Raw genomic sequence first — 22,590 nt, 5'->3', positions numbered from 1 at the left:
GTGTGTGCGGTTGTATGTCTGCATGTGTGTGTGTGTGTGTGTGTATGTTGACTCTCCGCACAGTTTGGCCGAGGTCTTACAACAGCAGACAGCGGAGCTCGCCGACTTTACTTTAGAAAAACCGACACAGGCAGCTTACGTCGGCCAGCCAGCATGGAGCTCTCTGCGGCGGGAGATCGCATTTTTGCCGCGGAAGCCATATTAAAACGCCGCGTCCGTAAGGTGAGTGTTGTGACTGACTGCAGATGTTGGGGGGCGCGGAGCAGCACGGCTCCGGTGTTTGGACTGCCTTCTTGCCCCTGCAACGCTATGGAGGCCTATAGTTTGATAGCCATTGCTAGCTTAAAGCTAACGCTCGTCTCAGCCATGGCTTTTATATTGAGACAACGGGCAGAGTAATAAAAACAGCGACACAAAGAAGCGGCTAGCTGCAAATAGAACAACACAGGGGATGTGGGCTGTGCTGTGAAGCTGAGGGGCAGGATTTTTGCCAGCTAATTGTGGCTAAAGCTATACACTCAAAGTATGCAGCTTAAAACCTTTAGTTGTCCAGGAATAACATTAAAGGTTGCCTCTAGATCGCATCTTTAAATGTAGCGTGTGTTAAAATATTGATATTTTATTCAAAGGACCTCATTAGAAATGGTTTTATCAAGCGTGACTGATGAAAGACTTCTAGAAGTTTTCTTCTGGGTAGTATATTCTGGAAAAGACCATAAAGATTATGCTGGACCACCGTTTGACTGGTGTACTTGGCCTGCAGTTCCTCCATTAATAAAACTTATTTTGACATGTTTGCAATCGTAGACAAAATGGTATTTTTTACATACTGTAAAATGAAGGTGAAAAAAGGTGAAAGAACTGCCAAGAATTTAGAAACTTTTCTCAAAAAATAAAAGTTTGATACATTACCTTCTACTAGAGCAGGGGTCCACAACTTGCAGCTCTGGAGCCACATGTAGCCCTTAAGACCCTTTATAATGGCTCATGTTAACGCTGGCCAAAATAATATGGAACTGAGCAGCGTTTTTAAATATAAAGATTTATAAAAAAATAAAAAAATAAAAACTGGTTTCAGCAGGTCTTTCAAATGATCAGAAAATATCTGCATTTAATCTCTGAAATAAATGACACCGATGTTGCGAGGAATGATTTTCCATTCGAGAAAATATATTAGTTGTCATTATGAAGCCTTTTGCTGTTTTAAAACCCAAAAATTGAAATAAATGTGTGATCATTTTAATCATAAGCTCATTCTATAGAGGATAGATATTTATTAAACTTCATAAGCTTTATTTTGTTGCAGTGAATTAGGTTTTGCTGCTTTAAACAAAGTTTAGGAGCATGATCAAAAATGTTTTTGTTTTTTTTATTGAGAAGGTTGTCGACTGCTGTACTGTAACTGCCAACAAAGAACACAATAGAGACTGGAATATGTTGAAATTGATTGTTTGGGGCAGTTTATAAGGGAAGCATTAGGGATGTTGGCAACATTTTCAAGAGCTGCATGTCCAAAGAAACAATTTCATTTGAAACTGCAATAAATTAACTTAAATGATGCCAAGATCAGGTGTGTAGGCTAAAAACTAAGCCTTAGAATTTGAAAAGCTGAAATTTTCAGTTTACATCAAACGTGAAAAGTCCTGACCCAAAATCATAAAACAAATGGAATAATTTCCCTTTTTTTAGATTTTGCAGTGAAACATTCAATAAACTCTTTGAGTTCTCCTTTTTTTACTGGTTGGAATAGATGTCAGTTTGTTGACTTGTAAATATTTCTTTTATTAAGCCAAAAATCAAGTATGTTACTGTATAATGTTAACACAGCACATAAATAGATTTCACTCACAAACGTTCAGATTTCAGATGGGAAATTTCTTAAACCCTTTGGAGATCAAACGTGAGTTCAGCTTTCTGATTGGCTACACGCCTCATTTAACAGGCTGCATGCTCGTTTGTCCTCGGGGAACACCCCACACTACAGTGCCTTGCGAAAGTATTCGGCCCCCTTGAACCTTTCAACCTCTTGCCACATTTCAGGCTTCAAACATAAAGAGATAAAATTCAAATTTTTTGTGAAGATTCAACAACAATCGTGAAGTGGAATGAAATTTATTGGATGTGTCAAACTTGTTTAACAAATAAAAAACTGAAAAGTGGGGCGTGCAATATTATTCGGCCCCTTTACTTTCAGTGCAGCAAACTCACTCCAGAAGTTCAGTGAGGATCTCTGAATGATCCAATGTTGTCCCAAATGACTGATGATGATAAATAGAATCCACCTGTGTGTAATCAAGTCTCCGTATAAATGCACCTGCTCTGTGATAGTCTCACGGTTCTGTTCAAAGCACAGAGAGCATCATGAAGACCAAGGAACACACCAGGCAGGTCCGAGATACTGTTGTGGAGAAGTTTAAAGCCGGATTTGGATACAAAAAGATTTCCCAAGCTTTAAACATCCCAAGGAGCACTGTGCAAGCAATCATATCGAAATGGAAGGAGTATCAGACCACTGCAAATCTACCGAGACCCGGCCGTCCCTCTAAACTTTCATCTCGAACAAGGAGAAGACTGATCAGAGATGCAGCCAAGAGGCCCATGATCACTCTGGATGAACTGCAGAGATCTACAGCTGAGGTGGGAGAGTCTGTCCATAGGACAACAATCAGTCGTACACTGCACAAATCTGGCCTTTATGAAAGACTGGTAAGAAGAAAGCCATTTCTCAAAGATATCCATAAAAAGTCTCGTTTAAAGTTTGCCACAAGCCACCTGGGAGACACACCAAATATGTGGAAGAAGGTGCTCTGGTCAGATGAAACCAAAATCAAACTGTTTGGCCACAATGCAAAACAATATGTTTGGCGTAAAAGCAACACAGCTCATCACCCTGAACACACCATCCCCATTGTCAAACATGGTGGTGGCAGCATCATGGTTTGGGCCTGCTTTTCATCAGGAGGGACAGAGAAGATGGTCAAAATTGTTGGGAAGATGGATGGGGCCAAATACAGGACCATTCTGGAAGAAAACCTGTTGGAGTATGCAAGAGACCTGAGACTGGGACCTCAAGCTGTTTTGCAAGGAAGAATGAGCAAGAATTTCAGTCTTTCGATGTGCAAAACTGATAGAGACTGATAGAGACTGATAGAGACATACCCCAAGCGACTTGCAGCTGTAATTGCAGCAAAGGGTGGCGCTACAATGTATTAACGCAAGGGGGCCGAATAATGTTGCACGCCCCACTTTTAAGTTGTTTATTTGTTAAAAAAGTTAGACACATCCAATAAATTTCATTCCACTTCACGATTGTGTCCCACTTATTGTTGATTCTTCACAAAAAATGAGAATTTTATATCTTTATGTTTGAAGCCTGAAATGTGGCAAGAAGTTGACCAGTTTAAGGGGGCTGAGTACTTTCGAAAGGCACTGTACATCGGGCCAAGACAATCGAACATGTTGACTATCCCTAATTTGCGGTTGGAGTGCTCCCAAAGTCTTTCTGAGCATACTAGATCACTCTTAACACACCACACACAGTAGGAACATCTCTTAAGATTATCTTAAGAACCATCCTGATAATCGGGGGTTGTCAGAAAGGGAAGATTGGGACAAAAATCGGCATAGGAATCCTGCCATGTAAACCAGGCCTAAGTTAACGAATCAGATCAGTTGACTTTTGTCCTTTATGCGTCCGCATGTTGCTATCAGCAAGTCTTCCAACTGCTAAGCTGTAAACTACCTGACCTTTTGTTTAAATAAAAGCAAAAATCTGCTCCTGTTCAAGTAAATCAAACACAGTTTTGTTGGACTCCTTTAACCTTTAAAAATCATGGTCAGTGTTTCTGTTTTCATAAATTTTTAAAATTTTCATTGTCTGTTTTTCTCTTGCAGGGAAGAATTGAATATCTGGTCAAATGGAAAGGATGGGCAATGAAGTGAGTGTTACATCTTTTCAAGCTTTGTTATCTTGTTACTGATGTCCCAGCATTCAGCTCAAACCTGTATTAAATCCTAATTTGGTGCAAAATCAATATCTGGTTGGCTGCGTAATTTGATGTTGTTTTATTTAAAAAAAAATTTGCTGCGTTGCTGCAACCCTGTTTAGGCACAGCACCTGGGAGCCAGAGGAGAATATTCTGGATGATCGGCTCATACAGGGCTTTGAGCAAAAGTAAGTTAATTCATTTCCAGTTTTATAAACTGTTTTTCACATTTTTATCACTTCCTTTCTGGTTTTTTACCATTGTTGCTTGTGAATATGTACGAGAAAATTCAGATTTAATCAAGAGCTCAGTGTGATCAACACTTTGAAAGCATGTTTCTAGACTTTAATCGCAACACAAGCAGCAACTTTCCATTTCATTCTTCTTCTGCAAATAGATGCAAAATGAAGAAACATGGGCCCTTTCCCAATACTCGCACTTCCACCATTGTGTCCCTGAATTACGCCATCCCGTTGATGGTTTCGAGTGCGTAGTGTGTCCCAATTCTCCAGAGTCGTCCTTAGCCCCGCCCCCGTTGTGCCCCACATCCGCCCTTCGGCGAAGCCCGCATCTAAGCGGACTTCGCCGAAGTATATTACCCACAATTCACTACTGCAGATGACGTTCTGAGCAAAAACCAATCACAACCATCAACGTAACCAGCCATCAAATCAGAATATTAAGAACTCCGTAAACTTTAGACAGCAAACTGACAAATATATTTTTTTACCGGTTTTCCAGGCTCAACATTGTAAGAAACCACTGGGTTCAGAGTGAGTCTGGGCATTCAGTAGGTCATAACACTAAAGTTACCTGTCAAACAAACACTGGTATATAAGCCTCCTTCGCTTCCTGCACTTTCTTCTCCTCAAAACAATTGTTTGTTGCAGTTTTAAATAGTTTTTTTAGCAGCAAGACTGTGAAAACATCGCTGGTTCCCGCCCTTTTTGATGTTGCAGTTACGGTGCAGAGGTGCAAGTTGATGACGTAACCCCTACTGTCCCAATTCTCCAATTTTGCACGCTTGTAACCTGTGCACTTCAACCCCTACATGCACTTGTACAAAGTAAACACTTCATAGAGGGGCGTAGGGTGTAGTGTGGGTATTGGGACAGGGCCATGAGCTTTGGGATTAAGGGGAATCCAGTGTAGATGTAATGAAAACGTCTGAATGAATGCAAAAACAATACAGTGCTATGACATAGAGATGCTCTGCTTCAATTACTGGATTCCAAAAATGGAATATGAAGCAACTTATGTAAACAGGCTTTTTTAATATAACGAACAAGTGGAAATAAAACGACAAAGATAATAAATAAATTACATTTTAACAACTTCATAGTTGATTGAAACTTCAATTGTTTGTTGGAGGGTTTTTTTATGTCAAATTGTGTATTTTTGTAAATGTGAACTAAATTAATTTGTCTTGACTTGATGTATTGCAGAAGCTGACAAGCATTTGGAATCTTGAATCCAGTTTTTATATTTCTTTGTTTCATTTTTGTCACAAACATTTTTTAAAGGGGAGAAATGAGCAATTAAAATTGTTTTGATTTTTAGAGAATAAAATCCTTTTGTCTCCTTAATTAGTATTGTGGGAGATACGTTTGTTTAAAAATCAATAAATGCATTAAAAGAGGAGACGGATACGCGATGCTCCTTACCCCCTCTCCTGGCACAGAGGCTCCGAGAGATTACAGCAGTGGGCAGAGACGACCTCTGTGCTGACTTGTTGCAGCAGAGCTGAGCTCGCCTCCAACTAGAGGCGCTGCAGTTTGATCCGTGTGTTATGATGAGAGTCCGTTATGTTTATCAGATCGTTCAGGGTTCTTCTTTACATCGGCGCCCCACTGCAGCTTTTTATCAGTTTGTTTACGTTCGTTTAGACTCGAGCTCTGATGTTGCCGTCCCAACGGATGGCTGCAGAGAAAATGGCTTTGTTCATCACAAAGACATGGAAGGTAGATACAGGGCTTCAAAAAATGAACTTTACATTTTTTTTTTGTTTTGCTGCGATTTTATGTGATGGACCTAAACAAAGTAGTGTATAATTGCTAAGTAGAAGGAAAAGGTAGATAGTTTTATCGGTGTATATTTCACCCACCCGATTCAACATCTTGTAGAACAGGGGTGTCCAAAGTGCGGCCAGGAGGACGTATGCAGTTTTTCTGCCAGGATTGGCATTTATGTAGCTCCTTCCATCTTCCCATCAACTCTGAGCAGCTTCCCTGTCCCTGCTGAAGAAACATGAGGCAGCCACCACCGTGTCGGGGATGGTGTTTTCAGGGTGATGTGCAGGGTGTGTTTTTTATTCTTTTTTTTTTAATGTTTTTGTATTTTCCTCCACACATATTGTTTTGAATGTAGAGAACAACACCACATGTCTATGCTACAAGGCTTTTAGCAAACTGCATACAGGTTTTCTTATGCCGTTTTTTAATTAATGGCTTTCTTCCTTCCATAAAGGTCAGATTTGCGGAGTTTCTAGTCAAATACATTTTTACACCTGAGCTGTGGATCTCTACAGCCCCCTCTTACCATGGGGCATTTGCTGGTCATCCTGCATCGCCTTCACCTCCATTTCCAAAGATTAAAGCGGTTTTAGGGATATTCCCGGTCCTCTTAAATTCCAGAATCCTGTCTTTTATGTGGTTCTGTACTGTTTTGCTGTGTTCTTAAAAGACAATTGGAAAATGTGTTTGAAGTTAACACAGACGTTTCAGATTGTAGGTTCTTGTTAAGAAGACCGTCTTTCGCCTAATCGCCTGAACACTGAGTGAAACAGAGCAGGATGATGCATCTCCAGCCTGCTCTTTCAGACCTCATGTAGGCGTTGTGAAACACATGCCCGACAGTGTGTTGGTGCCAAGTACACCGCACTGTCACATATTCACTCATTAAACCGTCGTTTGTTCCTTAAAGATGTTCAGATACATTTTAATTTCCATTCATTTACTTGAATGTGGTGTTTGCTTTTGGCTTCTTCTTTGTTTATCGCCTCTTCCAGGAAGCGCCTGTCTGAGGAGAACGTTCTTTCTTTTGTGTTCCTCCAAGCCACCTTAAAGACCTTTGCTGCTCTCAGAGATGTTTACAGGAAAACCAAAGCAGTCAAAGCTAAAAATGACATCAAATGGAAACAAAAATGGACACTAGATCAGAGAGAAAGAATGAGAACAAGGCCCAGTTAAAATGGGATTTCTGATGCTTTCTCTGTATGCTCTCCAGTAATAACTTTCTTTTTCCTGTTTTGTTTAAGGGAACGGGAAAGGGAAATGAACGGACCCAAAAAACGTGGCCCGAAACCCAAGAACTTTGTAATGAAGGTACAGTTTTTATTTTTGTTTATGATTTTGTTTTTGCTTTTTTTCTACAGCTGCTGCTTCTGAATAACAATGAATCTACTCTTGATACGTTTGAGTTTGCATTAAGTAGTTGGAAAAAAATTTCTCTGAACTGATAAAAATATGAAATAAAATAAAATGTCGCCTGTTTTCAGCACCTTACAGGAAACTGGAGCGTGCGGTTTTCAAGCAGGCCATTGAGCTCTTTTGAAGTCTATTCTTGATTCTCGTCATGCACCGAGCATCAGTCTGTGTTGTGTCATTAGTAAACAACATGAAGAGAAGGTGGAGCTGCAGAAAACATCATTTGGGCTGACCTACTTTCTTTTTCACGCAGCCATTTTCTCTTTTACAAATCAGCCTGAGAACTCACAGCGCTGTCAGAATGGTGCTAAACCCTGATGTTACACATGGTGTGTGTTCATATGTGTGTTTATGTAGGGGGGCCTGTCTTCCCCAGATGGTAACTTCAACCCATCTGTCAGTTTAGTCGGTTCAGACAGGTGGTGTCCCAAAGCCAATTCATATTTAATTTCTTCTTGTATTTAAAATAAATACATTTTGCTATATAGCAATCCAGAAAGCTTTGAAATATTTTGTGACTATTAGTTATTATTGATCAAGTTATATATGATGTTATGTTTGAAAATTGTTAGAGCTGAGAATCTTTTTCTGATGTCTTAAGGACATGTTTCTAAAATAAATGGGTGGTGTAAAACTACGTTTTACTGGGGTAAAGATTGTGAGTAATGCTGCGTTCGATTTGTCTTTGAAATTCGGAAATCCGGTGGAAGGAATGACGTTAAGCCCTTCAGGTTCTTGTCGTATTTCTAACTGAGAACTTGGGAAATCTGATTTCCAAGTACAGAAAACACAACTTTCTACTTACATGTGCCCCAGGTCTGCATCTGATTGGTCAAGCACTCCGTGTGACTCAGTTACCCTGGAGGACGGTAGGGTTTTTTTCTCACCGAAAGAACTCCTGTTCGGTGTGGATGCACTCCAACTTTGGTGTTTTGTTGAGAAGCAGTTTTGGGAACCAAGAATGCGTCAACAACATCATGCGCTCTGCAGAAGGAAAGTGTGGTAGCATGGTGGCAGAGGTTGCTGACCTGCAAGCGTTGACAGATGTTCCTTTCAGTGTAAGAAGAGAGGATGCAAACACTACGGTTAATATGGAAAAGGATAGTACGCCACCAAACTTGTTTCTGTTGTTTGACCCGCCCACGGGTGACGTCACGGTTTGCGCAGACAAACCAAGTATTATCTGTACCTGAGAAGAACCATAGGTCGCTCCCTGGAACCTCTTTTTTTCAGTGGAAACACACAACACATATGGAAATTGGAACAGGCTCCAAACTGTTTTGGTGTAAAAGGTGTTAACGAGAATTATAAACAGTCACTGATAGCTCTTTGAAAAGCTGCTTTCACCTGAGCTGTCAGTTTTGCTGTCCAACCAGAGTGAGTGCTTGTCGCCACCCTTCATTTTGTTTTCTATTAAAGTTATCTCCTTTGTTTTATTCCCCTTTGGCTTTTTATAACGCTCTCCCAGTGCGCTCCAAAGGCCGAAACCAATCCCTGTTCAGCACTTTGTGCCAGAACCGAGTTCCCATGTTTGCCACAGCAAATTGAGACCATTTTTAACACCGTTTGTGGCCAGATTTAGCCATAGAGAAACAGCCGGTTTGTGAGACAGTGACGATTCGGACTAAAGTAAGGCACTCTGTACTGTTAAAGCTGTTCTGATGCTTGTCAAGGTGGATGATTCCAAGTGGTCCGGAAAACTAAACACATCCTGTTCCCTAATTTTTCTCTTCCCGTTTAAAGGAGATTTTAACTAGTGTTGGATAATAGAACGGTTCCTTCATCCTTCCAGGGATCCCATGAGCTCCTGATTGTTCTTAGATTTTTAGTCTTGTAGGTAATCATAATTTCCTAGTTTAAATCCTCCCTTTTTCAGTGTTATAGTCTAGGTTAAAGAGTTTATGTAGAGTTTCTGTTTGTCATCTTATTTTGTTTTACTGTTTTATTAATTAATCAGCTGCAGACTGGGATTGTTTGGTTAATAATTTCATTTTTTTAAATCAGTTTTCTTCTGTCTTTTTTTAAATTTATTTTAATTCAAGTTTTACTGGATGTTTGTGGTGATTTTAAATGCAAATATGCCAAAAGCTCCTAATTCTATTCATTCTATTCAACATGTTTTTCCTACATTGTTTATAAATATTAAAATAATTTTTACATAGCCTAATATCGCTACATGTTCAAAGAAATTGCACTTGGTCTGAAGATCTCTTCATCTTGTTTAGGCTCGTGGTCAGAAAGGAGACTCCAGCAGTCGCGCCTCCAGCAGCCGCCAGAGCACGTCACGCTCTTCCTCCTCCACTTCCAGCCAAGCAGCTCCCTCCTCTTCTTCCTCCTCCTCTGCTGCTCCTCATAGTTTACCATTCTCCTCCTCCTCTTCGTCAGCGCCAGCACCTTCCCCCAAACTGAACTCTCTCGCAGCAACCCATAAGCTGAAGAAAGACATTCACCGCTGCCACCGGATGTCCAGGCGCCCCCTGCCTCGCACAGACCCCATGGGGCCCGCCTTTTCCGGTTCGGGCGGTTTCCCTTCCCGCATGCACGTCTCCCCTTTCTCCGAGACCGTTCGCATCCTGAACCGCAGAGTCAAACCCCGGGAAGTCAAGAGAGGTCGGATTATCCTCAACCTGAAGGTAATCGACAAGCCTGGAAGGGGCGGTGCCGCTTCAGGCTCCAGGAACGTGCAGTCGGGACGCCAAAACATCCCGTCTCGCAATCGCATCATCGGCAGGAAGGGGGAGGCCCCTTACAGACCTTTTCAGCCTCCTCTGAAGATGCTGGGCTTCCCGATGTACGGGAAGCCATTTGGGCTGCAGTGTGGGGGTCCCATGTCTTTTCACTCCCAAACAGGGTCCTGCTCTAGCACAGGAGCAAGAGACAGCAGCAGCAGGTCTTCACAGCGCCAGGCACCTGCACCTCCTTCCTCTTCTTCCAACTCCAGCAAAGTCGCAGCTAAACGTCCTCAGCCTGCCACGGAAGCCTCCAAGGAATCAAAATCCAGTAAAGCTCTCCCAGACACCAAGAAACCATCTGCTTCTGCCTCATGTTCAAAAGCTAACAACAAAACCCCAGCATCTTCCTCTCCGACTTCATCCTTAGACGATCAAGATGAGGACGCAATGGATTGTTCTCAAGCTTCAGAGGGAAGCAGAAGTCCTTGCCAGCACAAAGCTAAGCATCAGTCCCCCTCCACAGTTGCTACTGTCACTCCAGACCAACCCTCAGCCCCCGTCGAACCTCAAAGGGTCCCTGCCGAGGGAGACCCTGACTGGCACCCTCAAATGGCGCCAAGCTGCAAGGATGTGGTGGTCACAGACGTAACCACCAACCTTGTGACCGTCACCATAAAAGAGTTCCCCTCCCCTGCATCAGGCCCCGCCTCGCCTTCTGCTAGCGTTGAAAACGCCTCCACCCTGCCACCTGCCGCTACGTCCGAGGACTCCTCCGTCCTGAAGCCATAAGAGATCCAATAATATGAACTCGAATTCCATTAAGAATAAAAAATTATATATATAAAATATATCATACCAGTGTTGCGACTTCAACTCTATTCTACCCCGTCTACAGGGGGGTATGCCAATATTTGTTAGATACTCAACGAAATACAGTGAAATTAAATACCACCCAGCCATTGAATAGAACAAGAAAACATATTTTTTCTTAAAAACAAATTTTATAAATAAATAGTGAGGCAGCCGGTACGCCTTCTTGCCATTTAGATTGCCATATTGGATCCAACTTGTGCAGCAGACATAGCAGAAAACAGAATTTGTTTTCTTTCACTTGATGCAGACATGCTGAGGGGTTGCCTGTTTGTTGCAATACCAGATGTCCCAACAGCGCATCCCTCGCCCATCTGCTGTGCGGGTCTTTCATCAAGCACCCTTGCTGTAAGTAGGAGTGTGCCAGTGATCGATGTGGATTCTCCTCCATCATGAAGGTAGCTATCAGCAGGGCGTAGGTGTTTGGTAAGGATCTTGACCCCTGATGTGATTGGAAGGGCAGCCGGCCAATGTTTAACGAAGAGATGTGTTTTTGCACTTGGACTCTGAAGATACTGTCAGTACAGCAAGGTGAATGCAAAGCACTTGACTGCATCAAAAAACAACACGTTCAGTGTAGTCAGTCAACTTATCGAGGCCTTTTTTCCCCCCTTCTATCTTGAACAAACATGCATAAAAATACAGTGTAGGAGGTAGGTTTTGTATTTAAATGCACAACCTAAACATTCAAAATACATTTTTTCCGTTATTCCTGCAGTAGTTTTCAATTTCTCATAAACCCACCACCTTCTGCAGCTTTTTCATGTTCGCTGAGATCGTAAACTAATGTCCACCAGGATCTAGAAGGTCCAGGAGCAACCAACCAAACGAACCTACCAGGGGTTCTGCTTCTGTTTTCTTACTGGCAGCTGTTTCACATCTGTGGGACATTTAAATAGACCATTTTGACTCATGCATATGCTTTTCTAAACCATCCAGTTGTAGTTTAGGCTTTATCTGATGGCTTCTTGTCCTACTGGAAGGTAAACCTAACCCCCAGTCTTAAGTGTTTTCCAGCCTCCAACTGGTTGTCCTCCAGAATTTCACTATATTTAGCTTGATCCATCTGCCTATGTTTCATGGTAGTGAAGGTAGCGCTGGGTTGGTTTTCAACAACAAATGGTGTTTTCCATGTAGCCAAAATGTTCAGTTATCTGACCAGAGCGCCTTCTGGCACATGTTTGCAGTGTTTCCTGTACATGCTTATATAAATGCCAGATTCGTAGGGCCGTTGTGCACGACTAATAGTTGTGTTGACAATTTCTCCCACCTGAGCTATGGATCTCTGCAGCTCCTCTACAGTCACCATAGGCTGCTTCTGTAATTAGTGCTCTCCATCCCTGGCCTGTTAGATTTGGTGGATGTTCATATCCTAGTAGGTTTGCAGCTGTGCCATACTTTTATTTTTTATATATATATTTTGTGGCACTGGTGGCCTTTTTTGAAAGTAATCAGACATGAAATGGAGCCAAGAAGGTCTAAAGGTCAATTTTTGGATGATGGTTGATCTAGAGATGTTCTAAGCTTGGAACATTGTTCTCTAGCCTAACCCTGCTTTAAATGCACTCTAATTTTCTTCACCCCTTATTGGTCCTCGTGATGCTTTTTGTTCTCTAATGCTCTGACAAAACCTGAGGTTAAATTATACAGACGTGGAGTCTACATGGCTTTACATACGTGGCTTCTGAAGGCAGTTGGGTGCACTAGTTTTCATTTAGGGGTATCAGAGAGAGGGCTTAATGCAAATCTGTGCCACATCTTTTTTGATTTATTAGGGGGAAAAAATGAAAAACATGTTTCCTTGTGCTTCCACTTGCATTTCTTACGCTACTCTGCATTAGCTGCGAGGACTGTTCATCAGTCTGTTTATGGTAGTGTTGTGTTTTACATGGTTCACAGCATTTTTATGCATGTGCAGGAACCATTAACCTGCCACTCTCAAGTAGGTAGGAGATTATCTGTTGCTTTCTAGCGTCCTTATTTAGAATTCGGCTTCAGGTGAAATCAGGTAAAATCACATTAAAACCACTAACGGTGTATTTCATGTGATTGGTTAAGTATTATGTGAATATGAAGTAGAAGCAAGGCGAGCATTTTTAATACATAAAAATATCAAAAATGTTGCATGATTTAGTCCTCAGCCCCCTTTTACTCTGATACCCCTTGAACAAATCCAGTGTAACCATCAGGAGTCATTCCCACTCTCCTTTTGATGAGGAAAAAATATCTCAGAACCTTCGCTTTGATAGATTAATAGTTTTCCACACATCCTCAGTTGGTGGAAGTGTTGCAGTCAGATTGCATCAGAGACTGCGAGGACTCAAAATGTTTCTTGATCTCATCTTTCCATTCTTGAAGACAATAGAAACTTTGATCATCAGTTTTTTAAATGCTTTTTGTTATTTTAAAGATTCTTGTTCTCCGGTGCTTCCTGCTCCTTCCAGACCTTCCCAGATCTCCACTCGGTTCAGTGTATTTTAACTTTTCCGCATGTGTTGCCTTATAGCTGTGCACCCCTCTTATTGCTTGGCTCTTACTAGGACATCTATGAAATAGTCGTGACTTCAGCTTGTTGACTTTAGGGATCGCATTACTATAATTAGTTCACACTGTTTTTGATGTTTGGGGGTTTTTTTGCAGACGTTTTTGGAGGCACATCCTCTGTCTTTGACAGATGTGGAGGACATTTCCTCATCTTTGTTTTATACTGGATGGTTCTTGTTGTTCTCAATGCTCTTTTGATACACCATGAATGGATTTATTCCAGTATGACTTTTCCATTATACGGGGAGAAATAAGTTGACTACCTTAAAAAAAACAAATGAAGAGGTTTGTTAATCTTTTACTTATTTCAAAACATGCTGTGAACTAAAAGACGGTTTTCCTCTCCAGATGGATAGATGTTATTTGGAAAATATTTCCTTCATGCTCTGTATCTTTATTATCTCTTTAGGTGGTGGTGACACTAGCAGTTAGTAGATGTTTAAGATATTAGTCTGGAAAGCTTTGCTTTTTCTCTTTTTTTTTTTTTATTCTGATATGGGGTAGCACAACTCAATTTAGTGGCCTGTCTTGTAACCAAATTGGGCTCTTGATTCTCGTTTATTTTTCACCTTTTTTTTCCCTTTGAAATTGTTTTAAATTCATGTTGTAATTTGTAAGTGCTGGATCGGCACCAACAGGATAAACTGAAGGATCCTTGTTTTAATGTATTAATTAAGATACTCAATTATGGATTGTTGTTTTTAAGCATTTTTTTCCTTTGTACTGTACGTTAATACTTGTTTGAAATATGCATAATTATTTTAATGTAATGCTATTTGTTTGAATGTCATTTTTATTAGTCATGATTTTTGTTGCGTGTCAAGACTGCAGTTTTTGTGGTTTTTATAATTGAAATAAGTACATTGTACTGATAGTGATGAGAAGGCGGAGGATAATAATGACATTAAAATGTATGTGAAGCATGTTTTGCAACCTCTTGCTGTACAGATAATGTATTCAGTGTCCTGTTATGTGTTGTTTTTGTGTGTTTCTTGTAAAAGGCCTTTGATTAAAAGCACTCTAAAAATATTTCAAAAGTTTCTTTAAATGTGTCGTTATTTCTCCTGTGGGAGGGTCCAGCTCTGCAGGTGACTGGAGGTCCTAAAGCTGCACTGAACTGCAAAATAGACTTTCATTCAAACAGACCTGCCAATGATCATAATGTTGTTTTGGTCCGGATTTGTAAAAATAGATTCAAAAGAAGATGGTAATTTACTGTTAATTTAAGGGTGTTATTCTTGTGGTTCAGGCTTAGATTCATTGGAGCTGAGTAATACCAGACTTATGCTGTACAGAAGCAACCGTATGCCTTGAACTTTTCGTCCATTAAGCCATATTAACACTACAAACTTCAGTTATCAGAATTTCCAGTGATAGACCAACACAAGAAAGAGAAAAAGTAAAATTATTTGCAGTTTTAAATATTAGTTAACAAATACAATTCTGCTAAGTGTGGAGCAATTTGGAACCAGTCCATTGAAGCAATACTTTGCTGAGGCACCTTGTTTTGTTTTTAGATGTCTCTACTAGCTTTGCACAGACTGAAACTTTTGCCCGTTCTTTGTAAAATAGTTCAAGCTCTGATTGAATGGAGAACTCATTCAACATAAATTTTTCTGGTCTTGCCATCCATTATCCCATTAACTTTGACCAGCTTCCCTGTCTGCTGAAAAAAAAGACCCACAGCATGATGCTGCCACCGTGTTTGTATGTTTCGATCATGTTTTTAAGTTGCTTTGCAGAGTTGGCCTTCCACCACACATACAACGGGTTAAATAAGTACTGAACATTTCCATGTGATTGATTTTTGATTGTTTTTTTATTTGTACAGGGACAGTGCACAACAATACATTGACCTAAAAATAGGAAATATGCATGGTGCCAGGTCATAGCAAAATATGCTAATTTCCACCTGTAGTCCCTTGACAGGTTGTTAATCATACAACACAATCGTAACAGACCTCGCCCCTCAGTTACACCAGTTATTAAAAATGTCCAGGGATTTATCATTTCTCTATCACACGCTTGCACCTATACAATAAACATACCACCTACCACACAAACACTTTTGCACACACATACTTTCCAAAAGAACCAACTATACTTCCATTTACACACATTCATCACTAATAAGTGCAAACCTGCTTTGATAAAAGCCATTTCTTTGTCAAATGTGCAAACATTGAGGAACTTGTACATGTTATAATCTCAGTTGGTAATGTATTCCACTGACTCAAGGCAACAACAGAGAAGGCAGATTTAGCAAAAGATGTCTTACATTTTGGAATGCTGCACTCTCCTCTAGAGGTCGCCCTTGTTACTCTAGTTGTTTTTTCTGAGGTCAGTGTGACATACCTTCTTAGAGGAGGAGCACTAATACCATGAATAATTTTAAAAAGTAAGCAAATGTTTGCATGCATAATAAGGTTATTAAAATTTAAAAAAAAATTATTTTCAAAGAATATGACAGTGGTGATACTGTCTACATTTCTTGTCATGAATTTTTATTGCACTTTTGAAGGTTGATTGAAGAGGCTTTAAGACTGTTTTGCATGCCTGCGACCAGCTAGTCACAGAATACAGAATACGGGAAAAAATCATGGAATTTAAATACATATGTGATGCTTCAATCGTAAGGGATCCTCGGATGAACCTAAAATTTGCTCAGAGTAAATTTTAAAGAGTTGCACAATTTTTTTTTACATGATTTTTAAAAGTCAAGGTTTGATCCAGAGTAACACCTAAATAAGTGAAGCTGTTAACATTTATAAATTTTTCCCCATTTATATAAATGTCTGGATAATCTATAGATTTATGTCTATTTGTAAAGTACATTGCAACAGTCTTTTCTACATTTAAGGAGAGACAACAACTTTTTAGCCAGGCAGAACCTTTTTTCAATTCCCCTGTTAATCTTTCAGCCACTTCACTTATATTTTTTCCATGAGTGAACAGAACAGTGTCGTCCGCATACATGATGGTGTTGATGTCACATACCGAGGGGAAATCGTTGATGTATAAACTAAAAAACAGTGGCCGTAATACAGAGCCCTGTGGGACTCCCATGGTGCAATTTGTAAGGGTGGACAGTGTGTGATTTACTCGAACACATTGTTTTCTGCCACTCAGGTATGATGTTATCCAGTTTATTGTCTGGTTGGAAAGTCCATAGTTTGATAGTTTGCTTAATAAAATACTGTGAGAAACAGTATCGAAAGCCTTTCATAAATCTAGGAAGACAGCTCCCACTACTCCTCCTTGGTCTAGGTTTGATTTAATTTCTTCAAGGAAGTAGGAACAAGCGGTCTCTGTTGAATATTTTTTCCTAAAACCAAATTGCAAAGGATTAAAATAAGCATTGGTTTCAAGATGTTGGATTAGTTGCTCTGCCACAACCTTTTCATAGACTTTGGAGATGGTTGGGAGGATGGTAATGGGCCAATAGTTATTAACCTCTCGTTTGTCTCCGGACTTATATACAGGTAGAACAACGCCAGTTTTTAATGCATCAGGAAATATACCATTTCTAATGGACCAATTTATTATTTTTGTCAGGACTGGTATCAGACTTTCTGCATGGGTTTTTAGAAACACACTATCCAACCCATGCAGGTCTTTAGCTTTAGATGTTTTTCTCAGTAAATATGTTTGTAATATTTCTATTGACAGATGCCTGCAACAACTTAAGAAATCGACACATAAAAGGAAATCAAGGTTATGGGTAAAAACTTGGAATGACACAGGGAATAAGTATTGAACAAAGACAGAAATGTATTAAATACTTTATTAAAAACTATTTCGTGGTAATGACAACTTCAAGATATTTCCTGTATGGAGAAACTAGTCATTCACATTGTTCCTTTCTGTGCAGCCTGGTCTTCAGTTCAATCCATAAATTATCAACTGTATACAAATCAGGTGATTGATTGGGCCCTTCTATCAGTTTTACATTCTTTCTCTGAAACTATTTAAGAATGTTCTTGGTTGTGTCTCTCGGGCATTTGTGCTCTTAGGAAGTCAACACTCATTTCATCTTAAAATTCTTATCAAGAATGTTCAAGTACATTTCTCTATTCGTCTTTCCTACAATTAATTTCCAGCCAGTTCCATATGTTGTATGACAGCCCAAACTGCAAATTTCACTCTTGGCATGGTGTTTTTGGGGCGATATGCAGAACAATTCCTTCTCTAAATATGGTGTGTGCAATGATGTCAAGAATTTAACCTATGGTCTCAACTGCATGGCCAGACTATAGAGTCTCCCAGCATTTCACTGGGTTGTCCAAATATGTTGCAGCAAACTTAAAACAGGCTTTTGCCTGGTTTTCTTCAGCAGTGGAGTCTTGCATAGTGCATGTGCATAAATGATATTGCAGGTGAGTGCCTTACCTATTGTTTTCATGGAACAACTGTACCCCCCTTTTTCAGGTCTTTCCGGAGCTCTCAGCAAGTTCTCCTTGTCTCCTGAGAGTAACAGAATTTTGTGTAAAGTTCTCTTTGCTTTTACTAATCGTGCAAAACGTTCGTAACGAGAAACTTTTTTATAGGCCACCCGTTAATATTAAAGAGGCTGATATTGCTTTTCACCTAGGTACAGGAATGCTTTCTTAAATGTTGACAGATTTCAGATATTTTTGGCTTTCTATGCATTTGCACATTCACTTCTTCATGTGTTCAAAACTTCAATGTGTCATTGCAGTTATTTACCCATAACTTAATTTTTTGACAGAGTTGTTTAGATTTTGTTTGTATGTGTGTACTTGGGTTGTTCTCAACATCTTGGGCAAATTTCATGTCAACAGAAAACACAAACTTTTACTGAGAAAGACATTGGTGTTTTTTATTATTTTACCTACTGTATACGCATGTTTCATTAAAGCTCAATACATGAATACTCCACAGAGAGGAGCTGTTAAATCGTTTTAGGGTTGCACCGTCCTGTGTGTATGTTTTTCAGAAGGATTGACGTTTGGAGGGACATTAAGGGCATCCCGCCTGGGTATTCATCACGTTTTGATGTTGCGATGAATATCAGGCTTCATGCTGTTGCCATGGCTGTTTGCTTTATTCCTCTGCTTGTAGAGAGACACTGTGAGTGATCTTTGATTCTTTTCAGTTTTTCCTGAGGGTCTGTATTTTTTGTGAGGTTTCATTCAGACTGTGACCCAGATGGAACCAAAATAGGCTTCTTGGTTTAATAACAGGGAGTGACAGTGTGTGTCTGGTCAGATTTAGCAACTCAATTATTTTGTTGTTTTGTAGAGATCATTGTTTTCCTCATTAGAAAATAAGAACTTCATTCTGACATCTTCAACTATTTTACAAAGGTTTTTAATAACTAGATTAGCAAATTGAGTCACATCTTATGATAAACGCTGTACCAAACACTTGGACGTCATGCAGATCACCAGGTGTTTTTTTCTAAAACAACAAATATCGCTGAAAAATACAATGCATTAATAGAATATGTTTATTTAAAATATATAATCAACTTCTCTGCCTTGATAGTACATATTTAAATAGGTAACCCTTAACACCAATGAAGCCTCATACGATCACACACCCAGGCTTTTGAAACTTTTTCTGCAGTTAGGATAAACTTACAAATCTTTAGACACAGATTTCCATTCGTTGTAAATGCAGGTTGGTTGGGATCACATGAACCTGTGTCCACATAAAGATTCAAGCTACACTTCCATCAAAGCCTGATATATTTTATTTGTAATTTCTGTCCATTTAGAATCGTTATACAAATGGTAATACTGAGCACCAATAAATATTGTCATTCATTGTCTCTAATAATCAGGTGATTGCTTAATCTTCCAGCATAATCTGTTGGTTTGTGCCTTGAAATGACATTTGTTGTGAATTGGAGGTTTATAAATAAACTGAATGGAAATTGAAATAAGGTGAAACCAGAAAACTGTCAAAAACATGGTGTGATGTACAGCCTAATATCTGCAGGGCTTTACTTAGTAATGCAATACTTCTATGTACTTCAGAATGAATCTATTTAAAAATATGTTTTCAAACTGCTCTCATTGACCCTTTGAATTTTAGCCTCGTTTATTAGAGTCTTCTATTTTTAATTAATTTAAGTTTAATTACAGTGTCTGAGTGGAGGTTCTTGGAGTAGGACCCAAGTGCAGACAGGCAGGCAGCAGCAGAAGAAGGTGAATGGAGATGATTTCATGAATAAAAACAAACAAAAATGCACAGGCAGGCAGGTGGAAGCAGTTGCAGGCATAAACATGGATAGGTTTGACGTGGCAACAGTTGAGGACATGAACAGACTTGGCATAACACACAGTTGTGAACAGGCTTGGTGTAACAAAGAGGCATGGGCAACTTGGCATGAACAGAGCAGAATAAACCAGCAAGGAGTAAACAAAATAGAGTTTATATGGGGCATGGCACAGGTGAATGGATTGGCAAACTTTTGCATTGATATATCCTGATCTGTTGTTTCAAAAAAAAAGTTAAGCAGCCTGAAGTTGATTATGATCACATTAGATCAATTTTAGGCTGCTAAACCTTTGCGTGTTGCATGCTCACAGTAAGCATGCTGCATGAATCTTTGGCTGTAAGCTCTATGAGCTTGGTTTTTTAGCTTATAGTCTTATGACTTGTTGAGTGTCTTCTTGTCATGAAGCAAATAGAAGTATAGGACAAATTTTGGAAATTGTAAACAACAATAAAAAGTGTTGTAGGACAAAAAAGGTGTGTATAAAAACATTTCACCTGCATTCTTCTAATTTCTTTACACAGCAAACCAGGATGAGCTTGTGAAATTTGAATTTTGTTTAATTGCTCTCTTATATAGCACCTGCACAACTGTTACCTCCTCTTTCCCCTATAACAAATAGTGTGCTTGTGACCTAGTTTTGTTTTAATCACGTTAGTGTCAGGCGAGGGTCACATCTGTGGATGCACAGATTGTATAGCCTACTGTGTGTGCCAGTCTAAGGACATGTGACTTGGCAAGCATGTCAGCTGAATTATGAAACGTTGTGTGTGGACTGTGTTTGCAGCCTCATAGCTGCGATAAACTGTAAGTTAAGTGAATCAGAATACAGACAGTTTTGAGTTTTTGTCTTTTAATACCTTTTAAAAGACTTTTGGCCCAAAAGACAGGCCCAATTAATAAGCTGCTTATAAATTGTCATGTGTCATCTTTAAGCACTTTAAATTTCATGCAGAAGCTAAGCAGAAATGTGACAAATGCATCATTCACTTTCAAAAAGAAGAAGGCAATGAACAAATGATATGGGATTCCAAATGTACATGTTCATGTGTGTACTGTACATGTCCACTAAACATATGAGTGAACATTTATGTATGTCTAACTGATTACAGTGCTTCTAATGTTACAAATCTAATGTTTTATAAGATATTAACTGTGTTAATTATTAAACTGACAGAACATTTAAACATCTTCAGTTCTGTTTTAGTCTATAGTACCATAGTGTTGTATGTCATGCTGAGCGACCATGTTGTTTCACTTTGTCTTCATGTCATGTTTACTCCCGGTGTTGTCGGGACATGTCTTGATTTGTGGTTCTGATATGGTGTTGTTTTACTCTGTGATCACATGATGTCATCTCCCTGAGTTGTTTGGGAGGGTTATTACATTTAATTGCCTCCAGGGACATGTACAGTGCACGTATGAACATTTACAACCCCACAGCTCCACTTGTGTCCAAACTTTTTTCTATTAGTGCCAAAATCATAATATTGAAAGTCATTATCAGCCAGTCATTTTCTACTACTTATTCCATAGTGGGTCGCAGGGAAACTGGTGCCTATCTCCAGCAGTCTATGGGGTACACCCTGGACAGGTCACCAGTCCATCGCAGGGTAACACACAAACAACCATGCACACACCTAAGAGCAATTTTAGAGTGACCAATTAACCTAACAGGCATGTCTTTGGACTGTGGGAAGAAGCTGGAGTACCTGGTGAGAACCCACACATGCACAGGGAGAACATACAAACTCCATGCAGAAAGACCCCCTGACGGGAATCGAACCCAGGACCTTCTTGCTGCAAGGCAACAGTGCTACCAACTGCACCACTGTGCAGCCCTGAAAGTCAATGTATTGAATTCAAATTTTCTTACAAGACAGCCAAAATTGTATTATAATCATTTCTTTTTTCATTTTTAACACTAAACTGAAAACACATTTTTTTTGATAAAACCAAAAAAAGTTGTCTGATTTTTTAACAAAAATAATCTGCGAATAACTGTAGACATAAAAAAGGTCTTGCATATTTGTCTCATTAAAAGAAAGTGATACAATTTCCCCCAAAAAACGAGGTTGATGGTTTTCCATCATCTTGGTAGAAAAAAAACGGCCATTGTCAAGGACAAGAAAGCAATATGGGACACCCCTTCTTTGAAAATGCTTGCTGTATTTACCCTGGGGTTACACCAAGGTCCACTTCTGAGTAAACCTCATCGGACATTTATCATAGAGAGTACCTAAAATATCTAAACAAAATAAATAAAAATCACCCATCAGCACAGGCCAAATATGCTCATTTTCATTCTGTGTTAAGCACCGTATGCTATATTCTGCACTTAGGAAAATACCCGTGGTATGTGAATATTGGGAAAATGTAAATAATGTTTAAATGAGCACTTTAACTGTTTATTTCTTATTTACTGTGAAATGACTGTCAAAGAAAACACATTCTGTCATATAGTCATTTTAACTCACTGCAGCTCAGTGGTTAAATGTAAAAAAAAAACAAAAAAAAAACAAAACATTAAATGCAGAAAAGAAAGTTCAGTTGGCATGGACATTATAAAAGTAATGTCAGTGGTGGTGTGGTGTCTGGTGGGCTTATCTTGTGGTGCCCCCACAAATTAAATATTTTCCAACCAAGAACAAATTAAATCTTCTTTCCAAATCTAAAACAACCAAGTCAAATAAAAATAAAGTCCACGTCCAGTGTTTTTCTATTGCCCTTTCAGTAATAGAGATGCACACACTGAGGCGCGTGCCCGAACACGCGCGCACCCACAGATCCATCACAGCCTTGTTTGTGCGCAGCTGCTGGAGGCTCTCCGCTCCTCTCACTAGTCACGC

At 39.6% G+C, this 22,590-nt stretch overlaps 1 protein-coding gene across 1 annotated transcript; it reads left to right on the top strand.

Annotated features, from left to right (window-relative positions):
* Positions 1–4: 4 nt before the first annotated feature.
* On the top strand, positions 5–14,526 carry cbx6a (chromobox homolog 6a). The gene is made up of 5 exons (XM_047364967.1): positions 5–222; positions 3,895–3,938; positions 4,109–4,174; positions 7,243–7,309; positions 9,637–14,526. Exons 1-5 carry the CDS (start codon positions 154–156, stop codon positions 10,870–10,872), a joined length of 1,482 nt encoding a protein of 493 aa, XP_047220923.1. The 5' UTR covers positions 5–153; the 3' UTR covers positions 10,873–14,526.
* The last annotated feature ends 8,064 nt before the right edge of the window (positions 14,527–22,590 follow it).

Source organism: Girardinichthys multiradiatus, chromosome 5 (assembly GCF_021462225.1).
Source record: "Girardinichthys multiradiatus isolate DD_20200921_A chromosome 5, DD_fGirMul_XY1, whole genome shotgun sequence".
Classification (NCBI taxonomy): domain Eukaryota; kingdom Metazoa; phylum Chordata; class Actinopteri; order Cyprinodontiformes; family Goodeidae; genus Girardinichthys; species Girardinichthys multiradiatus.
This window is presented reverse-complemented; position numbering and strand designations above follow the sequence as displayed.